This window comes from Pinus tabuliformis, chromosome 7 (genome assembly GCF_031772625.1).
Source record: "Pinus tabuliformis cultivar Carrire ecotype Pingquan chromosome 7, CPIR1, whole genome shotgun sequence".
Classification (NCBI taxonomy): Eukaryota; Viridiplantae; Streptophyta; class Pinopsida; order Pinales; family Pinaceae; genus Pinus; species Pinus tabuliformis.
The window spans coordinates 1,558,808,301-1,558,826,190 of NC_142293.1; the positions used below are offsets into that span (position 1 = coordinate 1,558,808,301).

The window sequence follows — 17,890 nt, forward strand, 5'->3', positions numbered from 1 at the left end:
GTTTCTTCATGCAAGAGGATTCCAGATGGAATCCTCGATGACAGTAGGTGCATTTGTCTCCTTTCTTCCCTTTCTCATTTCTGGAACCAGAGGAGTCATTGAAGGGCTTGGTGTACCCTTCCTTATTTGGATGGGAATGCGCTTTTCCCTTGTCTTTTTGCTGCTGATTTTTCTGATTTGAATCAGATTTGTGATTTTTATTATGGCTTCCATCATGCACAGCAAGTGCATGTGCTTTTGGAGGTTTGACTTTCCCCATGCCAATGAGTTTATCTTGCTCAAAAGTGAGGGACTCCATGTACTCTTTGCGAGAAGGCATAGTGTAGGATTTACTTGTTGCGAGCCTTACTGAATGAAATGTAGACACAAAGACAGAGTATTCTAGTCCAAGCTTTGACATAATAGAGAGAACTTGGCGACTCTCCTCCTTGGATTTGTCAATTCCACAACCCTTGAGCTGCAGCAATAGATCATTATATTTGGTGAAGAAGTCTTGAATTCTGTCATAGTTTCATGGATCCAATGAGAGTAGCTCCACTTCGAGTAGATGTCCTTTCATCTCATCCTGTTTCCCATAGAGTTCTTCAACCTTTTTCCAAATCTCATTGGGAGTACTGCAGGCAGATAGATGAAACTACAACTCTGGGGAGATGCACATGCATATGGATCCGTGGGACTCATCCATGCGGTCGAGGTACTTGGATTTCTCTATGGCTGAAGTGGGTTCCACTTATGCAGCCATGGTAATCCTATATAACCCTTTCTGACGAAGGTATCCGGCCATTTGTTCCTTCCATTCGTGATAGTTGTACGGTGTTAGGATTGATGCTTTAGGAAACTCCATTTTTCTGTCGATCTTCGATATACAAGTTGTAATACCTAAAAAATAAAGTACTGGTGCGCCTTTCATCTACCAACCTATGGGCTCTGATACCATGTAAATGTGTTAGAAAACCTGCAAAGATGAATCTAGCTAGTAAAGGTTGAACACACAGCTTTACAGAGCAAAAACACTAAAAAAAATTGAAAGAACAAAAAGAATTATTGATTAACATAAAATAGGTTACAATGCTCATGATATATTACATGAGAGTCAACTAATACACATCACTGGGCGAAGATCCCAAGGTAATGCGCCATAGCAGTGATCAATGAGAGGACTCGACACCTACAACAAGTTCCAGAGAGAACTAGCCAGTTGCGGAGTGAAAGGACGCGAAAATCAGGGAGTAAATCATGCAGAAAGGATCTTGCATGTAGTTCCATGCATGCATGGACAGTCAAAGGTGCCAATCTAGTGAAGATTCCAATGTTGAAGCCTTGAATGTCAGTGAATTCTCTAACTAAGGGTCTGCATGTGCTAGTAATGAAGGTCCTAGGCGTGTAGTACCTCCAACAGTTGGAAAGCCCTTGTTCTCGAACGCTACAAACACGCCGATAGAACTTCAAAGGTTGGGCACTTACCTTGCCTTACTGCTTGTCTCTTCAGCAACTCAATCTCCTTCGGCCTGAAAAAGAATGAACTCTGCCTCATCTCCTTCACGTTCGCCATCTGCTCGTCTTTGTCTTTGATTTGATCATATTCGCAGTGGGGGAATTTAACTGTGGGATTCATCTGCGGTCAGAGGATTTCTCTTTCCCAGACTGGACGAACTGAAGGCCTCACAGCCCCTCTCATCATTTCGCCGATAGCTTTCAAGAATTGAACGAGGCCAAGCGCGTCGCTCATGGTGTGATTCAAACGAAGGGTGAAAATGAACCCTCCACATCTCAACCGCGTTACCTGAAATATCATGATAAGAAACACGTTAAAAAAACATAATTTCGACTGGAATATGAATTGCGTTCATCAAAGAATGAGTTATCAATTAACCTTAATGAGGAGGAGGGGAGAATTGGTAATAGTTTTCGAGCCCGACACATCATGCAACAGATCAGCCAAACAGGGGAAGGGCGGGTGCAGGTCTCCGAATTCCTCCATGGAAACATTGGCATCAGCTTCCACAAACATCATGCCTTCGCTCGTGCAGTCCACGAGGAGCTTACCGAAGGGCGCTTCTCTCAATCTTCCCGCAAAAGGATAGTAAAACACCAAAACCTTCACAAGCACCTCTCTGATAACTTTGGCGGGATCCTCACCCTTTTTCGACGGATCGAACCGATAGAATTGAAGGTTGGGAATATGAAATCTGAGAGTCAGTTGATCATCTAGATTGGAAAGGTATAACAACCCTTTAGGAGTAGGTAGGAGAGGAGCGATAAGGATAACTGGATTTCTAGTGATTTTCATTTGCAGAGGTGCCATGAAAGCAAATGTGTGGAGAATCAATGAAAGGCTATGAAGCGAGCATGCAATCGAAGATCAGCAGAGCAGGATGCAGTGCGTTGCAGACGCAAAGATCTTTTGGGATGGAGGAGACGCCGAAGCCTGCATTTGGAGAGATATATATAAATTGAAGCCCGTGTTTCTCAAGTGATGTGACCAATATAACCATTAGCAATGAAAGATTAACCATGGAAGATCTACAACAAAGGCGACTTCATATTGGATTTTTAAATTTTAAATTTAATTATTAATAAGTATCTTGAATAAGTTGGTTTACTTTTACAATAGCTTTTTAAAATTTAAAGTAAGTGGAATGGATTTAATCCCTATCAATTTTTCTAGAATATTAGTATATATGTCAAATTTCTTACCAAATTTTCTAAAATATTAGTATGTATGTTAAATTTTCGACATATTAGTATATATGTCAAATTTTCTATAGAATATAGGTATATATGTTAAATTTTCTAAAATATTTATAGTGATATACATGAGTTAGAAGTTGAAATTTATGAACAAAATAGTTTTTTTTGTTTTTTTTTAATTAAATTTATGAATTAAAAAAATTTATGTGAAAGAATATTATATAAAGTCAATTATAGTTTTTTTAGGTACGTGGTATTGATAAGTTATAACATTTGCCAATAATATTATATGTATCTCAAATTTTCTAAAATATTTACAATAATATACATAAATCAAAAGTTGAAATTTATCTTCAAAGTAATTATTTATTTTTTGTATTTTTAATTAAATTTATTAATTAAAAAATTCTTATGTGAAAGAGTATTATATAAAGTTAATTATGGTTTTTTTTAGGTATGTGGTATTTATAAGTGATAGTATTAGCCCATGGTATTGTAACAAAGAATATTTAGAAAGTTGAAATTTATCAACAAAATAATTTTTTATTTTTTATTTTTTTAATTAAATTTGTTAATTAAAAAATTTTCATGTGAAATAGTATCATATAAAGTCAATTATGGTAATTATTTTTTTTAATTAAAATATTCTCATGTGAAATAGTATCATATAAAGTCAATTATGGTTTTTTCAAGTATGTGGTATTGATAAGTCATAGTATTAGCCCACGGTATTGTAGCAAAGACTATTTAGAAATTAAGAATCTTCATGATAAAGTGAGGGTAAGTGTTTTATATGGTTGTGCAAGCTATTAAGTTGATGGTAGAGATTTAATTTACATAATATTTTAAAATTATTTTAATAATAGATATTTAATTTACAAAATATTTTAGAATATTTTTTGTTGTAGTAATAGATGAAAACTTGAGATTTATTTCAAAAGTAGTTATGCTTCTTCAACATTTCTAATTAAATTGATTAATTAAAAAAAATGTCAAATTCATATGTGTCATATAAATAAGAGTTGTGTTTTTTTTGGCATGTGGTATTACTAAGTCATGAGAATGACCTGACCTTTGATATTGTGATTATATATATATATATATATATATATATATATATATATATATATATATATATATATATATATATATATATATATATATATATATATATATATATATATATATATATATATATATATATATATAATATATATATATATATATATATATATTCTTTCTCTAATTAATTTAGTTAAGTTTTATGACTTTTTAAAATTTTGGCAATGTGAAATGTATCATGAGCTAAATGTTTTCATGTTTATGGACATTTATCAACAATTTAATTTATATGGTTGCCTTAGTTTAGCAAGAATATAAAATCATATATTTGAAATATAAATACTAATTGAGCCGAGAGGTTTATTCTACAACCCAAAGAGATGTGTAAGTATGCCCATGTTCAACTTGGAATTGACATGTATCCCTTTAATATATATATATATATATATATATATATATATATATATATATATTAAAAAACAAAAATGAATATAATTATTTAGTTTGTTTAATTAAAGGTATAATAAAACATCAATAATCTCACTCTATGTCCATGCTAAGAAGAAGTTGTAAAAATATATCACTCACTCTAGACAATAAATAAAATACATAGTAAAAAAACAAAAGTGAATATAAGTGTTTGGTTTGTTTAATTAAATGTATAATCAAACATCAATAATCTCACTTTATGACCATACTAAGAAGTGGTAAAAATATTTCACTCTCACTCTCAACCATAAATAAAATATTTTGATGTCTATATTAAATAACATAATCTTATATGATCAACTTTATATAGATATAAAGTACTTAAAAGTTTAAAAAACTATATACACGTTATATAAACCAATTAAATTTATTTTTTTGTTATTTTCTTATATATATAGGATCAAAGTGTAGACATTTTATTCAAATTTTACACTCTAAATATGGCCGCAACCATGAACATTGAAAATTCTAAATATGGTCGCAGGTGGCCTGTGACAAGAAAGTGAGGTAGAGGAACGTTCAAATGGAAAACCATAAGTACAATAGTATGGATCAACATGGACATCATATAGTGCAACATACAATTTCGACACAAAGGAAATGAGTGCACAATAGTCAAATAGCTAAATAACTATTTTATGAAAAGCATTGTTCATCACATAGAAGAAATGTGTGCTCTATTTTTTCCATTCATGTCACCTTAGCTCTTCACTTTTGCATTGTACATTGGTCTACATGCATCTCTACGCCTAGGTTTTCTTGACCTAGGAAAAAAACTATCGAGGGATACCTTGGAAAGATTGTCTCGAATGCAGTCATTACTATCCCTTCCTATTTTAATGATGCTTAGAACCAAGCAACACAAGATGTTAGTGAAATTACAGGATTGGATGTCAAAATAATCATAAATAAGCCTACTGCAACATCCCTTTCTTATGGCATGAATGAGAAGGAGGGCCTAGTTGTTGTGTTTAATCTTTGTGGGGGAACTTCGATGTACCTGTGGTTGAAATATCCAATGGTGTATTCGAGGCATGTTCCTTCTCTTGAGATGTTAGGTTATTTTACATTCATTATTTATTTCTTCTCATTCTCTGCTTTATCACGCAAATTATTGTAACCTTGTTAGATTTTTATTATAGGTAAAGACCAAAAATGGTGATACTTTTTTTGGGGGTGAGGATTTTGATAATGCTCTACTCTAGTATTTACTTGTTGAGTTCAAAAAGACAAAAAAAGACTTATACTAAAATAAGCTAGCCTTATAAAGGCTTCAAGAGGCTGTAGAGAAACCGAAGGTGGAGTTGTCATCTTACTAAAATAAGCTAGCCTTATTGTTAAGTACATCGGCATTATGCTAAAAAACACTTGATACACATATCTTTGTTGTGTTCCAAAGATATAAGATACTAATTCTAATCTAGTACTATGTTGTGCGAGAATCCATGGCTCGAGGAAGAGAATCTCCCAATACTTAAATCTTTGAGGGAATATTAGATGAGAGCAAGGAGGGGCTAACCTTAAAATGAGCATATTCTCAAAACTAGAACAAGTGCTTCAATGTTTCATTCTTGCCACATAGTAGGCATTTAAGGTATAGAATCAGTAGGTGTTCAAGCTTATGTTATTCTTCTCTAATTTATGCCTTACAGTGTTTCCTTTCCAACATCTGGTGCAATTGCTAGAAATAATATATTTGATTTTAAGGTCTCAGACATAGACCAAATTGGTGTATGAGAGCCCCTTGTTTCTGGGACAAGGGACCCACCTCCCTTAACTGCTAAAGTCTACAAAGGAATACATAATATACCCCCCTCTGAATGTGACCTCTTACCAGGAAACGCATGCTCTTAACCATTAGGCCAGTCAAGTTGTATAATAATAAAGTTATAATTTAATTAGTTTATGAGATGTGTCATGTAATAAGTTTTTTGTTACCTATTATGGATTAATTTCTATGAGAATCTACCAACCATTTAATTTATATGGTTGCGTTAAGTGGAAGGATTTAACCTCCAAGGAATATTCTAGAATATTTATAACAATATACACAAATCAAATCTTAAGAATTATCTCCAAAATAGTTTTCTGTTATTTTTTTCCCTTTTAATTAAATTGATTAATTAAAAAATGACATATAAACAAGTGAGTTATGATTTTTTTGGGCATGTGGTACTAATAAGCCATGGTATTATCCCATAATATTGTAACAAAACCTATTTACAGGTTAAGAATCTCCATTGCAAACATCAACAACAAAGGAGGTAACTCTAGATATTGTTCTCGACCAAAAATCCTCTTCCACTGGTCTTTATTATTTTTGTTAGTTATATTTTTTTTGATCTTATTATGTTCTATTAAGAAACTGTGTTTGGATTATAAATTATAAAGTATTATAATATTATTTTTTACTAATGAGTTTTACCTCTCCTAAATAATTTACTAATAATAATCTAATTTTAATTTGGAATTAAAAGAAAAAGATTTGATTTCTCATACGTTAAGCCCCTTGTTACTATGTATATTTTATATACCGTTCAAAATACAAAATATAAAATAAAATTAACAATAATGCAGTAGTATTAATTGATTTTTTTTATAAAAATACTATAAATTTATTTTGTTTCCATAATTTAAATTATCTTAATTATTTTATTCAATATTTTTATATTTCGTTTTCATTACTTATATTTAAATTTCTCACCTAACATTAATTATTTTAGTTAGTTGTATTCTTTTTTATCTTATTATGTTCCGTTGAGGAAGTGTGTTTGGATTATAAATTATAAAGTATTATAATATTATTTTTTACTAATGAGTTTTACCTCTCCTAAATAATTTATTAATAATAATCTAATTTTAATTTGGAATTAAAAGAAAAAGATTTGATTTTTCATATGTTAAGCCCCTTGTTACTATGTATATTTTATATACCGTTCAAAATACAAAATATAAAATAAAGTTAACACTAATGCAGTAGTATTAATTGATTTTTTTTATAAAAATACTATAAATTATTTTGTTTCCCTAATTTAAATTATCTTAATTATTTTATTCAATATTTTTATATTTCGTTTTCATTAGTTATATTTAAATTTCTCACCTACCCTTAATGTTGAGGAAAAAGAATTTTTAATATTTTAATTTGCTATTTTTCATTCCTTTAAAATTAAAAAATAATATTTAGTTTATACATACATATATATATATATATATAATATATATATATAATTTTTTTTATATTTTATATACGGAATTTAAGTCTTTTAGAGAATTAAAAAATAATATTTAGTTTATATATAGAGATAAAAAAATATATATATTTTATATGAGGAATTTAGGGTTTCCATGAGAATATTGAGTGTGACAAAAAAGACAAAACCTAAGAAAAGAATAATAATATTTATCCCAACTATCCAAAACACATCCAATTTTAATGTTGAAGGGAGTATGATAACAAAGATAAAAACTAGGAAGAGTATAATAACATTTATCCCAACTACCCAAAATACATCCAATTCCAATGTTGAATGGAAGAACAATCTACCCATAGCATCATAGCATCCCACTAGTAGAGAGATTGTTCTTCCATCCAACATTGGGGATAACTTTGGCCTAGGCTCAACCTAGTTCGAATATATATATATATATATATATATATATATATATATATATATATATAGATAGATAGATAGATAGATAGATATATATATATATATATATATATATATATATATATATATATATATATAGTGTTTATTGCATTCACATATTTAATGTTGCATAACTTATCATACATAATATGTACTTTGGAAAAAATCCAATATAAAAAATCCAGGTTCGAGGAGAGGCATATGCTCTACCCTTTTCACATATGTATAAGTGCAAATATAAAGAAAATGCACTCACTATGGAGTTTCTATGGACAATGTATGTTTTAAATGGTTGTTACATTAAGATGATCTTCTACTTCTTTCTTATCGTTCAAAGTTGTTTCCTATAAACCTAGTGTTTAACCCAATTTAACTCAATTTTTATCATGATATGATAATAATTTAAGGTTAAGCTTAGAGTTTTTACATGTCTCAATCCCTAATTAATGTTAAGGTTTTGGAATCTTTGATATCTTTTTGAAATTCCACATGTGAGTAACTCCACATTCTCTGTGATGTTAGTTAGCATGGCATCTACTTAGTATCATGGTGGTCAAGGTGTGACTAGCTTCACATTGTGAGTAATGAGAATTGACCTAACATCTATTTAGTATCACTTTGGTCAATAATATAAGTTAACTTTCTCATACAAATTTCTATTAAAATTATTTTTCAATTACAAAGATTTTAGTGTATTATAAACTTTGCTGACAAAATTTTGATTAAAACATAATTATTTGAAGCTTTAAATAAGTTTAAAAAAATTTGGGCTCCAAAACATCAAAATCAAATTTAAGAACCATACAACTTAATAACTAATTTTTAAGCCAAAAACAATTAAAATAAATAATAAATTATATCATAATTTACTCAAAATCCATATTTAAATATTTTGATTTTATAAAAAATAAATTATTTTTTCCCAAAACAATGAATTATAATTGAAATCGATGTATTCATTTAAATATATTTGTTAATTCTTTTAAAAATGAAAGCGGGCGGATTTACGATGAAAATTGAAAGCTGTTGGATTTATGATGTTCGCTTGTACGTTTTGATAAACATAAAATCAAAGCTGTCAGATTTATGATGATGGGTTGTACGTTTTCATTCACAACACAAACTCTCTAGATACACTGCCACTCAAATCAAGTCGCGAATTTCAAAACATTTAAAGAAATACTAATATTTCGCGATGACCGCTATATTAGTGTGTTATTTCTTTCAATTGTATTATTTCTTTCGATTAAAGTCCTTCAATGAGTGTCATTTTTTGACTTGTTATATTCGGGGTCATCCATCAAGACTACATTTCCAAAATGAAAAATATATATTCTTCAAGTGCATGGATGACTGTAAGTGTGACATATTTAAAATTGGGTTTTTAATTATGGTAAGTGATTTCAATGTAGTTTTATCTGGAGATGAATGTTGGGGTGTCAGATGTAGGGCGGATTCTTTCGCTGACTATCTTTGCCAACGCTTTGAGTCCAATCATTTACTGGATATTAGACTCCTCACTCTAACTCCTACCTAGCACAATGGTCGTGCGGGTGTCGATCACATTGGTAAAAGGCTGGATCGGTTCTTAGTACATGAAATCCTGTTGGAGAGTCTGGGATGTATGCGATCATGGGTAGAAAAATCTATGATCTTTGACCACATGCATATTGTATTACAGTGGAGACTGGAGCACCCTCATTTGGGCATTCCATTCAAATTCAATAGAATCTGGTTGGAGAACGTGGACTTCATTTCACTGGTCTGCAATTTTTGGAGGGCACACACCCGAGAGGTTGGGAAATCCCCGATGTTGTTCCTATCTAGTTTACTACACGCATTAAAAATTCGTGTTAGGATGTGGGAAAGAGAGAAGAAAAAAACAATGTCTCGGGAGCTGAAGGATATAACGGTGGAAATTGAGAAACTTTACAATTTGGTGGAGAGGGGTAATTCATTTGGAAACATTTGGGATGCACTCAAAACACTGGAGTGCAAGAAGCGACAGGTCATTCACATACAAGAAGTGACCTGGCGGCTTAAGAGCAGAGCCCTTTGGTTGCAGGAAGGTGACAAAGACACTAAGTATTTTCATAGATATGCAAATTTGAGAAAAAATCAGAATACCATTTGGAAAATTCAGAGACTAGAAGGATTTGTAGCATATATTACCGAGGAGATTCAATGTGAAGTTGTACACCACTTCCAGACTTTCTTTCAGAAACGGCCTAGAAATTATATTGAGGATCAGATTTGGGGTTCGAATGGTTACCCACATATGTTCAATGAGGAGTTGAACGAGGAAATATACAGACCGGTCACATTAGATGAAATTCTAAAGGTACTGAAAACTTTTGTGAAGGACAAGAGTTCAGTTCCGGATGGGTGGGTAGTCGAATTCTTCCTTCATTTCATTGATTTCGTTAGGGAGGACTTGTTAAACATGGTAGAAGAATCATGGTCTCTCGGGCGTGTACTGGAGCTATAAACTCCACTTTCCTAGCACCGATTCCTAAAGCATCTGCCACTTCTACATTTCTTGACTACAAGCCCATTTCTCTATGCAACATTACTTACAAACTCATCTCCAAAATAATTGTGGAACGCATCAAAGGAACCCTCTCAATCCACATTTCAAGGGAACAATCAGGTTTCCTCCATAACAGACTGATACATGATGTTTCCACCACTCACAGGAGGTAATCCATTTGATTCATACCAGAAAGATGAAGCCAATTTTGATATAAGTGGATCTTTGGAAAGTGTATGATTGTGTTGACTGGGCCTTCCTTCACCTTATTCTTACTAAGATTGGCATATCTTCTGTTATAGTAGAATGGATCATGGCTTGTATCTCATCGACACATTTCGCGGTACTGATCCATGGCTACCCCTCTAATTTCTTCGCTGATGGCAGGGGACTTCGGCAGGGTTGTTCGCTTTCAACTTTATTATTCATATTGATGATGGACTCCCTTAGCCTTAAGATAAAGATGGCAATTTCGGGGGTCTTTTTAATGGCATAAGACTGACGATAGGTATTAAGGTCTCTCATAATTTCTTTGTGGACGACATACTAGCTTTTGGAATGATTTCCCACCCACAATGGAGGTTTTTTTGTAACATTTTGCAGTGATTTAGGGATGCCTCTAGTATAAAGGCAAATGAAGGAAAATTGTTTATATTATATTCAGTAGGAAACCCCGGGGAGATTAATGAGATTGGGAGCATGTTCAACTTCCAAACACAACCATTATGTATCAAGCCAAACAAGTATAAATTATCATATTGGTTGTGGATAATAGACAAATAGAAGAGGTAGATTAGTGGTTGGGCACATACGAGTTTGTCTCTGGGGGGCAGATACATCTTGGTTCAAGTTGTACTATAACAACTCGATGTACATTGGGCACACTTGTACATTCTTCCTGCAACTGTCATCAACAAGATCAAACAAATTATGGCACAATTTCTCTGGTATGGAAGGCATGACATCCACAAATACCACCTAACCAAATGGGATAATATAACTATTCCTAAGGATCATGGTGGCTGGGGCATCTTAGACATCAAGTTATTCAGGTGGGCTCTCATCATTAAATCAATGTGGTGTGGGTTCTTCAAGGAAGGTATATGGAGAGAAATTGTTGCAACAAAGTACTTACAGAACATGAGGATAGAAGATTGGATCAGATTGGGACTAATTGGAAGCAACACGGGTTCCTATATATGGAGATGTTTCCAAAAGGTGAGAGATATGTTTTTGTAGAGAGTTTGTTGGACTTTCGGAAGAGGGAACCGTATTCTGATCGGGATGGATAGCATCAAGGAAGTGGAGGCTACTCAAAATATGGCAGGCGATTTGATTCAACGCCTTCACCTAAGAGGCATCTTCATGTTGGAACGGGTCATAGCTAAATGGAACAGATCCAATCTGGAAATGTGCGGATATGTTGGGACTAACTGGCATTTATGTTGCTGAGTGGGAGGAATATATCCTAAATCTAAGGCTCGCGGGACTTTGCAGATCCGATGTTAGGGACTCTCTCACTTGGGCGGGAAAGCTACACTCAAATTTGGTTGAGGTGGCGGAAAATTACAGGTATCTCATTCACTCTCACAATAATCTACACCAACCTTGCTAGTTTTCTTTGGTCTAGAAAATCGACATCCCTATTAAAATCATACTTTTTAACTGGATGACATGGATAAATAAGAACCTTACATGGGAGAATTTATGTAAGCAGGGATTGATGGGATCGGGGAGATGCCCCCTGTGTTTTCCCATGTAAGTAGGGATTGATGGGACTAGGGAGATGCCCCTTGTGTAGGACATCTATTGAAAATAACTTTCATTTTTTCTTAGAGTGTTTGATTGCATCCTGTGTCTACAATGGCATATGTACTTCTCTAAACTTTCCTTACAGGGACTTCTCTAAACTTTCCTTACAGGGACTTTGGAAACATTGTCGATTGTTTTCTATGGTGGTTGCAGCGTTGCACAAAGGTAAAGGTTGTTCCTTTTCTCACCACCGGGGAAATATGGTGTGCTAGAAAGGTTGTTCCTTTTCTCACCACCATAGAAGTTTTCGGGAAGTCGTGGGTCGAATCGGGCGAATAAGAGCTCTTGTTCTCGAACTCCACAAACACGCCGACAGAGCTTCAAAGCTCGGGCACTTGCCTTGCCTTGCTGCTTGTCTCTTCAGCGACTTGATCTCCTTCGGCCCGAAAAAGAATGAACTCTGCCTCATCTCCTTCACGTTCGTCATCTGCCCGTCTTTGTCTTCGATTTGATCAGATTCATAGTGGGGGAATTTAACTGTGGGATTTGTCCAGGGTCAGAGGATTTCTCTTTCCCAGACTGGATGAACCGAAAGCCTCGCAGCTTCCCTCGCCATTTCGCCGAGAGATTTCAAGAACTGAACGAGGCCAAGCGCGTCGCTCATGGTGTGATTCAAACGAAGGGCCAATATGAACCCTCCGCATCTCAACCTGGAATATGAATTGAGTTCATCAAAGCATGAGTGAATTAACCTGAATGAGAAGGAGGGGAGAATTGGTAATAGTTTTTGAGCCCGGCACATCATGCAGCAGATCAGCCAAGTAGGGGAGGGCGGGTGCAGGTCTCTGAATTCCTCCATGGAAACATCGGCATCAGCTTCTACAAACAACACGCCTTCGCTGGTGCAGTTCACGAGGAGCTTATCGAAGGGCGCTTCTCTCAATCTTCCGGCAAAAGGATAGTAAAATACCAAAACCTTCACCAGCGCTTCTCTGATAACTTTGGCGGTATCCTCACTTTTTTTCGACGGATTGAAGCGATAGAATTGGATGACGGGAATATGAAATCTGAAAGACAGTTGATCATCTAGATTGGAAAGGTATAGCAACCCTTTCGGAGTAGGCAGGGAAGGAGCGACGACGACAGTCGGCTTTCTGGTGACCTTCATATTCAGAGCAGCCATGAAAACAAAGGTATCGAGAATCAATGAAAAACTATGACGCAAGCACGCAATCGAAGATGGGGAAGACGACGAAGCGAGCGTTTGGTGAGATATGTATAAATTGAAGCCTTTTATCAGGTGATGTGACCAGTACAACGTGGTCTCATATGTTTATTATTTTGGAAAGGGGTTTTTAAAATTGTAATTTAATTATTAATAATTTTATTGATAGGATTGTGTTTTATTTTATGATAGAGATTTTAAAATTTCAATTTAAATATTAATATTTATTAAGTAGGGATATAATTTTTATTAAAGGTTTTAGAATATTTGTAATACTATATAAGTTAAATTTTTCAGAATATTTAAAGTGATATAAGTTAAAAATTGAGATTTATGTCTAAAGTAATTATTATTTTTTGTCATTTTAATTAAATTGATAAATTATTTTTTTTTATATAAGTACCTGTTATAGTTTTTTTGGCATGTGGTATTGATAACTCATGGTATTAGGTCATGGTATTGTAACAAGCTTATTTAGAAATTAGGAATTTCTATGGTAAAGTGAGATAAGTATTTTGATGCTTACTATGGATTGATTCTTATCATATTTACCAACCATTTAATTTATATAGTTGTGCAAGTGATTAAGTGGGTGATAGAGATTTAGTTTACAAAATATTTTTTTTTTAATAGTGTTAATGCTAGTTACAAAATCTAGTGACATAAATAACCACTCTCTCCCCGACCACTATCAAAGCTAAGCTTGAAATTCCCCCAAAACAAAATTATTTTACCTGCCTCCCTCTCTCATGAGCTGATAAATAAACCATGCTTAATATCAATATATTTTAATTAATTATCTATAATGGCTAGGTTCTACTGTTACATGCTTTGATGGTAGATAGCGATGTGGTGTGTATGGTGTTGTACCATCTTTGTAGAGACTTATTAGGGTTCATGTTATTAGATAGTATACACTTGATTAATTCAAACCAGAGGCTTGTTATAGAAGAAGGTTTATGGGACTTTACTCATCCCTGTGGGTGGATTAGACAATATCTTAGTCTCGGTTTTAAAAGCAAATTTCAGAAAAAGAAGTTGGTATGGGTGTAATGCACAAATAATTCAAAATTTGATCATTCTAAGCCAATAAGGGTAGTAGTCTAAAGGTACATTGAAGGTATCAGGATTGTATCTTTGTTCAAGATGGATTGTCAAAGACTACATTCATATAAAACTCTACTAGTTGTTGCCTATATTTCGATTCTTTTGATTTCAACAGGTAATAAATTGATCTAAGAACTTAATTATCCATTGAATATATATACATACTCTGTTTTTTGAAGCATCAGTGGTTGCATGTTGTGTTAATGTGGGTTTTTGAAATTTGAAGGGTTCCTGCATCCATTAAGGCCAAAAATTGGGTTAATGTGGGTTATGGTTGTATGTTTTTTGGTATTTCACATTGCAGGGGAAAATGAGTCGGAGGAATCATCACAACCAAACCCTGGAATTGGTGTAAACTATGGAACAAAAAGGAATAAATTTCCATCACCGAAGCAAGTAGCTAAGATGATTGGAAACATCATTGTCAATAGAGTCAAGATCTACAACTCATATTCCTCTATACTGTAAGCATTTTCCAACACAGACATTGCAGTTGTTGTGGGTCTTGAGAATGAGAAAGTCCATAGGATAAGTGAAAGTCCAACTACAAGCCAAGCTTGGGTGGCTTAGAGGATTTCTCCTTACTACCCTTCAACCTTAATATTTATGATAACCGTAGGGAATGAGGTCCTTACAAATAGTTATGGGTCATTAGACTCTGAACTAGTGCTTGCAATACAAAACATTCATTCTAGTTTGGTTTCTTTAGGCTTGGATGACAATATTAAGGTATCTACTCCACACCATATGGCTATCCTTTCAAGTTCCTTTCCTCCTTCGGCCTCCACATTTGCTACTAGTTTGCTACCAATTTTGAATCCTCCCCTCCAATTCTTGGATGATACAGGTGTTCTATTCATGTTGAATTCATATCCTTATTTTGCAAACAAAGACAAGCCCAAAGAAGTTTCAATGGACTATGTGATGTTTGGGTAGTCTCTAGGGGTTTCAAATCCAAAAGGGTTCACCTATAACAATATGCTAGATGCTAAAATTCATTCCATTTACTCTGTTATGGTTGCTTTGGTTCACAATGACACTATCCCTGTAACTGTCTCTGAGACTGGTTGGCCTTCCAAAGGAGAGCCAGATGATATAGGATTGAATCTTAAGAATGCTAGAAATTACAACACTAGAGTCGTCAAACATGTTACTTCCAATGAAGGAACTCCAGTGAGCCCTATAGAATCATAGATACCTTTATTTTTGCACTTTTTAATGAGAACCATAAACTAGGGCCAACCACTAAGAGGAACTTTGCGCTACTAAACCCAGATGGTTCAAAATTATATGATGTAGAATTGTGTTGTGGTTGGTGTGCATCTCCTCCTCCACCATATTTTCCTCCTGCAAGCCCACCACCTAACATGATTTATTTATTCTCAAGACCACCAAAAGGTTCAAGGGGAGGCCTTGGCAGTGTTTTTTATTGCATTGCCAAGCCAAGTTTTGATCCGTTTGTTCTTCAAGTGTCTTTTGATTTTTCTTGTGGGATGGGTAGTGAAAATCATGCTTCAATTCGTCAAGGTGGGCCTTACTATAATCCAAATATTGTTCATTCCCGTGCTTCATATACAATGAATAGTTACTATCAGATTCACAGTAGAAACTACTAGAATTGTGATTTCAAAGGCACTAGTATGGTCACATTTACTAATCCAAGTAAGGATTATTCCACTCATTTTATCTTCTAGGGAATGTATTCCTTTAATTTTTCCTTTTTTTTGGCTACTTGAAAAGTATGATGCATTATTTGTTTTTGTGCCTCATATTTAATATGATTCCATACATTAAATTTCCATATATTGGGAATTGGACATGGAAGTATTCTTCTATATTCCAATTTATGCACTATAATCACTCTCATAATGTATAGTTCAAATTTTTAAACCAAAATCGCCATGAAGATACCAGCGTGCAGGTCACTAAAATTTTCAATATAAACTATTAAAATGAGGGTCTGACTGGTTAGATCATGTGTTGTTTTGGTTCAGGCTATGGATCTTGTCACTATCCTCAAGAATGAGCATCCAATAAAATTGGCAAGGTGCTTTCAGTAACTCAATCTCATCCCTTCCTCTTGGATATCAAAGATTGTAAAAGCCAATCCTTTTTCCAGAACATTGGACTGATTGTAATACTCATTATCTGAATCAGTTGCTTGTTGTGATGGTGTACTTACAAATGATTTTGGCAGCCTGAGGAATTTTAGCAGGTTATCCAAAATGTGATTTAAACTTAATCGTCACATGTACTAATAGAACCATTGGGAGCTTATTCGACATATTTATTTATAGTACCACTTCCTAGATATGAAATTCAGACAACTTATTCTGCTTCTCTAGTGAAGCTTTGTGTTTATGTTTTTCATGCGCTATAGGCTATCGCAACCCAGTGGATTGGATAATTTTGTATTGTTTTGAACGTATGGAGTAGAATGCTTATATTCAATGAGGAATGAGAAGGAAATTTTGATGTGGTGTCAACTTTGTATATTTTAGAGGATACATGAATTGATATATGTAATGTCTGTAATTGCAAGATATATTTATTGTACTGGCTAATGTTTGACACATTCTCCAAATGGGTAGTACTGCCTATATTGAATTGTAACCTTAATACAGATTAGGACTTCCATTTTTCTGGGAAACTAACTATTTAGTTTCACTTTGTTAAACATGGCTTATACTTGAACTTCTTGTGTATTATCCATGTTTTTTATCAAATGAGTGGATCTACCCTGAAAGAGTGCTTGAATTCTTCATTGTATTTGTTTTAGGCATGTTGATTAGCTGGTTCATTTTTTTTATTGTCACCCTATCCACAATAATAAGGTCCCATGAAGAAGATTGTTTAGTATGTTTGATTGAAATTTGTGGAGATTCTCTTTTATGTAAATTCCAAATGGTTAGTTAAATTTGTTATCAATTTAAACCATCCAATAAAAATTAGTTCATACTAACATGACTTGACTAATATGAAGATATTGAATCAAAACTAGGTTTTTGTGATATGACTTAATTGATATGAATCCAATTCAATGATGGGTGACTTGTTGTGTTGATGAAATCTAGTAGGGATGTCAAATTTAATGGGCCATTGTTGAATCACTGAACAAAACATTATTTCATCAACTTTCTAACTAATGCACAATGATGTAATAATCTGCTTCTTCAATGGGTGGTAGCTTCAGAAATCTTGCTTTGAGTTTTCAATTTGGTTCCTTTGTTGGGGTTTTTCTCTTCCATTTAAGAAGACTATAGTGGAAATTTTTAGGGAGCCTATGGGTTTTACGCCATTCCCTTACATGCACAAGAACATATGTTTTCATTATGCTTTATGTGTTCTACATGCAATTTTGGTTCTGAGGTATGCTACCCA

The 17,890-nt window shown here is 33.6% G+C and overlaps 1 protein-coding gene and 2 pseudogenes across 1 annotated transcript; 1 reads left to right on the plus strand and 2 right to left on the minus strand.

Annotated features, from left to right (window-relative positions):
• Positions 1 to 1,621: 1,621 nt before the first annotated feature.
• Positions 1,622 to 2,305, minus strand: LOC149253939 (benzyl alcohol O-benzoyltransferase-like). Its single transcript, XM_089454634.1, has 2 exons — positions 1,874 to 2,305; positions 1,622 to 1,783 (listed from the first exon to the last, which is right to left on the minus strand). Exons 1-2 carry the CDS (start codon positions 2,303 to 2,305, stop codon positions 1,622 to 1,624), a joined length of 594 nt encoding a protein of 197 aa, XP_089310760.1.
• A 10,428-nt stretch (positions 2,306 to 12,733) lies between these two features.
• On the minus strand, positions 12,734 to 13,360 carry LOC149253940 (benzyl alcohol O-benzoyltransferase pseudogene; annotated as a pseudogene).
• A 56-nt stretch (positions 13,361 to 13,416) lies between these two features.
• LOC149253941 (glucan endo-1,3-beta-glucosidase 14 pseudogene) lies at positions 13,417 to 16,535 on the plus strand (annotated as a pseudogene).
• Positions 16,536 to 17,890: the final 1,355 nt, after the last annotated feature.